The sequence below is a fragment of the Sminthopsis crassicaudata genome, chromosome 6, assembly GCF_048593235.1.
Source record: "Sminthopsis crassicaudata isolate SCR6 chromosome 6, ASM4859323v1, whole genome shotgun sequence".
Taxonomy (NCBI): domain Eukaryota; kingdom Metazoa; phylum Chordata; class Mammalia; order Dasyuromorphia; family Dasyuridae; genus Sminthopsis; species Sminthopsis crassicaudata.
The window spans coordinates 241,161,420-241,166,816 of NC_133622.1; the positions used below are offsets into that span (position 1 = coordinate 241,161,420).

The following is a 5,397-nucleotide window of genomic DNA, read 5'->3' on the forward strand; positions in this document are numbered from 1 at the left end:
TATATTTTCTTATATTTCTTATATTTCCCAAATATAAGAACAATGGAAATGTCGTTCATTCATAAAATATCAGGTTACAGGATAATGTAAAATCATTTAATCTACTTCTTCATTTTTTTAACAGACAAGCAAATTGAAGACAAGACAAATCAAATTATTGTCCTACCCCTGAACGTATCATTTCCCAAATTGAAATGCCAGGAATAAATGGAAGGAAGAAATCTCACTATTGTGATGGAATTCATTCTCCTGGGCTTTTCTGACCTTCCCAAGCTCCAAGGCTTTCTATTTGGGATTTTCTCTGTAATCTATATGATTATCCTGATGGGAAATACCCTCATCATTGTTATAACCCAAGTCGATCCAGCTCTTCAAACACCCATGTATTTTTTCCTCGGAAACTTTTCTTTCTTGGAGATTTGCTACACATCAGTCACTCTTCCCACAATCTTGATGAACCTTTGGACCCAAAACAGACATATTTCTTTTGCAGCTTGTGCTGCTCAGCTTTGTATCTTCCTTACTCTAGGTTTAGCTGAGTGTTTTCTACTAGCTGTAATGGCCTGTGATCGTTATGTAGCTATCTGTAAACCTCTGTATTATCCTCTAATCATGAATCATAAGGTGTGTGCCAGGCTTGTAGCTGGTGCATGGATTAGTGCAATCCCAGTTGTGATTGTACTGGCATACCAGATTTTCTCCTTGCCTTTTTGTGGTTCTAACAAACTCAATCATATATTTTGTGATATCCATCCTCTGTTGAAGTTGGCCTGTGGGGACACTTCTATGAATGAGCTATCTGTCTATATTGATGGTGTACTTTTTGGCATGGCTCCCTTTGTCCTTATTCTGGTGTCCTACACCAAAATCATCAAGGCCATTCTAAAGCTGTCATCAGCCACAGGGAGATATAAAGCTTTTTCCACTTGTTCTTCCCACCTCATGGTCGTTGGCTTATTCTTTGGTTCTGCTCTCATTATGTATGTGAGACCTAAGTCTAGTCATTCAGCAGGAATAGATAGAATCCTCTCAGTTTTCTATACCATTGTAACCCCAATGTTTAACCCCATGATATACAGCCTGAGGAACAAAGATGTTATTTGTGCTCTGAAAAAATTACTAATTAAGTAATTAAGATCATTAAACAAATAATCAACCTTAGAGTCTTTATTCTTCTCCATTTCTCTCACAATTATTATCAAAATATAACTGATCCTCTTCCCTGTATACTTTCAAAAACTGTATCATTGCTTTCAAGTAATATAATAGCACTGGAATATTCCTCCCCTTCTTATTAAAGAAAAAAATATTTGTATCTTTATGTCTTCAAAAGACAAATACATTTTAAAAATCATACTGTTAAGCAATTCTCATCCTTTTTGAAGAGATAACTTGATAATCTCCATTGAACTCATATAGTGTTTACAATTCAATTAAAAAAATCCTGAGGACATAGATATATTCAAATCAAAAGTTTCTTTCAAATGAATGACAATTCCATTTTTATTTCTAGACATAGACTATATGGGCAATTTTATTTTACCTTCAAATATGTCTATTGTTAATTGGCCACTTTCCTATATGCCTAATTTTCATGACACTAGCTTTCACATCATCAATCTATTCCTTGAGTAAAGATCTAGGTATTAAACTACTTAGTGTGTGTGTGTGTGTGTGTGTGTGTGTGTGTGTGTGTGTGTGTGTGTGTGTCTTTCTCTTTGTTGAATTTAGGATAAATTGAATATTCTCTTATATCTTATCCTGAATCTATTTGGCCAATATATAGTTTTCTTCATTTGGTTAAATTTTCTTATTTAGAAGAAACCAGAGTCAATTTTTTGTTCAAAAATATATATTTTCATGTGTTTTAAAATACTTAAATTTCTTCCCTAGCTTATTTTCTTAAGGAATACATTTTGTTACGTTGAGTGTGGTAGATTATCAAAACTTGAAGCCAGAGTTTATATAAAAATGAAGGATCATTCTGCATTAAACAAAGAGAAATGGGAAATCATGGATCATTATCCAGTGCATTAGTTGGTGAAGTAATATTTCCTCAACTATAAAATACATAATCAAAAAAAATCATACTTTGTAGAAATTATGTTTGAAACTCACCCTGTGTTGTATGTGTGTATGACAGAGCACTTCTTACAAGTGGGCTTCCAGCATTAATTTGTACAAGTCTAATAAGAAGACTCATATTTGAACAACTACATTTCCTACTGCCATTCCTTTCCACTTCTAGATTATTCTTCTTGTTAGAAAATTTTCCTTGCCCAAGGTTAAGTCTAATTCCTTTCCTTAACACATATCAATGTCTCAATTGTGGGGAGAAATAGAAGAACTTCTGATTCACATGACAGCTTTTTAAATATATGAAAACATATGATATCCAACACTCCTTATACAATTTGCCTCTTTATATAGGTCAAGCATGCATAATTATCTAACCAGGATTTATTTAAGATTTTCTAACACTCTTTTACCACCTCTCTATATTTCTTAAGATATTATGAAATCTGTTTGTGAACTTCCTAAAAGAAGAGTACAAAACTGATAATGATAGTCTAGATTTATATGATTGGGGGTAGTATAATTTTCAATTGTTTCTTAGGGCTGAATTCTGAGACTCAGAATTTAGTTTGCTATAGATTTTCTTAACTTCTGTATGAGATTATTGATTCATATTTATTTGGTTGTTCAATCACAACTTTTATCTAGTGACCCTCCAAAAAACCCCAACAATTTTCCTGGAAAATAGATTTTTTAACCCAAATTTATAACTTTATATTTCTTTTTAAAATATAATATAATTATATTTGGCTCAAGAGCATGCCATCAGAGGTCAGATGTGAATGATATATTTAAAAGGCAATAGAAATGAAGGAAAAAAGTCAGACTGATTAAGTACAGTCATAAGAGTAAGATCTAGAAAGGGCTTTGCAGATCATCTTAACTATTCCTCACTGAGTCCCAGTAAATTGTATTAATATTCTTGGGGTTACAAAAACAACCAATAGTAGAGGTTTTTTTTTTTGTTTGTTTTTTTGACTTCAGATATTCTTATCTTTAATCAGTTTGATTTTAAGTAGTCTAAGATTAATTTCTTATTTTAATGGATTTCCTCCTTAATATGATCAAACACATGAAATGGGAGTTTTGAGCATCTTGACATGGGCATTAGAGAAAATGTAAATTCCTTCTGTCACCTGACTTAAGGGGAGGGGCCAGATTTGATTTTGAACAAACAAATATCATTTGTGAATGACAATGGCTATAATATATTTGGGAGAAGAGGAGGAGTATCTATTAATGTACCTAAAGTTAGTTCTAAGTTAAAGGTGATTGTATTATACTGAAACAGACATAGTATAGCTACACACAGGGCAGATCATTTGTTAACTAGACTTACTAAAACCTGTATCCTCTCCTCCTTTCTCTTTTCTTCCTGCCCCTCGTTGAGTTTTTCCTTTTAGTAGGACACACTCAGGTTTCTAATTTTGATTCCCAGTTGTCCTTTGTAGAATTTCTTTTTTCCTGCTCCCAGCTAACTGTATCAAATTATTATTCCATTTGAAAATTCCTACCCTTTCATTCTTTCAGGTTTGTCAAGTATTGTGCTATAATGCTGATTCATAAACATTAGGTGAAATTCTAAAGAAGACAAAAATACTTGAAATGAGAAAAGTTTAAAGTGATTTTGGTGGTGATAGGAAAAAATGGAAAGGGACTTGATATCTTACCTCTTCTAAATATTTTCACATACAGCAAGTAATTGATTCTAAGGTAAAAAGTTACCAACATATAGTTCTAATGCAGCTCTTCCTTTCCATTCCATTCAATACACATTTATTAATCTTGGTTACAAGATTCCTTGTCTTATCTGGGGTAAGTATGCAAAGAGTCAAGGCCTTATTCCTGGGGACATACCAATATAGCAATTATTGGAGTCACTCAATACTTCTGTCCTGCTGTTGTTTTCTGTGTCAATATTGTTCATGGTATCTCAGGCTATAAAAAATCATGAGTCTAAGAAATCTCAATCACTTCATTTCAGAAAGAATCAAAGACCATGAGGGTCTGTTCTATATTAGATGCTAATGACTTTAGAGACATTTTGAACAGGAAGACAGTATATGTGTAATTTTTTTTTCCAATTCCAATTTATTTCACTCATGATTTAATAGAATAGTAAAATGAGACCAAAGAAATGAACTGAATCCATATGAATAAACATAGGAAGATAATAAGGTTTGGATTGAAACTACCATCCTCAATTTGTAACTAAAAGTTCGTGTCACTCTGTTAAACAATAATACTGTATCTCAAATATCTCTTATTACCCTCTCAAGATTTGGAATTAGAATAATAGTTTAAAAAAAAAGTATATGGAGGGAGAAACAGAGAAGGTGGAAGCAGAGAATAGGAAGATCCAATCTTCATCATTTTTTTCCCTCTGGCCTAGGATGAGAGTTAGAGAAACTTGATAAAAGAAGAGCATGTAGACCATAAGCCCTGCCTCAAATTTTGCTTTTAAGCTACCATTGAAGAATTGGGAGCAATCCATATGGAGAAGTGTTCTAATATCAACTTTATCACTAATAGCAATTGTTGGTTAACTATGAATGAAGGACAACTGAATGAGGAAGCCCTGTTACCTAAATCAACAACTCATGACCATTACCTGCTCTTTTAGCACAGACCCTACAACACCCCCAAGAAAATGCTTCCTGTGGAAATATAAACTAACAAATGACTCTTCAGCAGTTATAGCCACAGAAAAAAATAGGAAAAAGATAATGCCTTACTCCAAAAGTTCCTGGTATTTTCAAAAGACAGGAGAATTGATTCACGGTATACAATGATAAACATGGAGTCAAGAAGACTCAGATTCAAATTGGACCTTAAAACTATGTGGCAATGGAAAAATTACTTAATTTCTATAGGCTTGTTTCCACATCTGTAAAATGGGAATAATAATGGTGCCTACCTTCCAGGTTTGTTGTGAGGACAAAATGAGATAATATTTGAAAAATGTTTTTCAAATTGTAAAGTCTTGTATATGTGACAACATATAAATGACTAAACAAACAAACAAATGAATGAGTATATAAATAAATGAATAAGCTTGAGTAGATTAATGACTAGTAAAATTTAATATCAAATAAAAATGTGTAATACCATACAAAAATTCATTGTCATTTATTTTGGCTGTATAACTATAGTAAAATCAGGCCTGTATATCTAACTGCAAGTTGAAATCTTCTACATATATTATGACCTTGCACTACAATTTGAGCTGCTTAAGAGTAGGAACTATTTCACTTTTCTATTTGTAGTTCAAACATTTTGAACAGTGTTTTGTACATAGTAAATTATTTTTTTCCTTTAATT

General features: G+C 32.4%; 1 protein-coding gene across 1 annotated transcript; it reads left to right on the forward strand.

The window, feature by feature from the left end:
* Positions 1-207: 207 nt before the first annotated feature.
* On the forward strand, positions 208-1,131 carry LOC141547781 (olfactory receptor 10AG1-like). Its single transcript, XM_074276348.1, has one exon. The coding sequence runs from the start codon at positions 208-210 to the stop codon at positions 1,129-1,131; it is 924 nt and encodes a 307-aa protein (XP_074132449.1).
* Positions 1,132-5,397: the final 4,266 nt, after the last annotated feature.

Bases quoted from the DNA above. Each gene is read 5' to 3' on its own strand.
- LOC141547781 (XM_074276348.1), top strand. From the start codon at position 208: ATGGAAGGAAGAAATCTCACTATTGTGATGGAATTCATTCTCCTGGGC.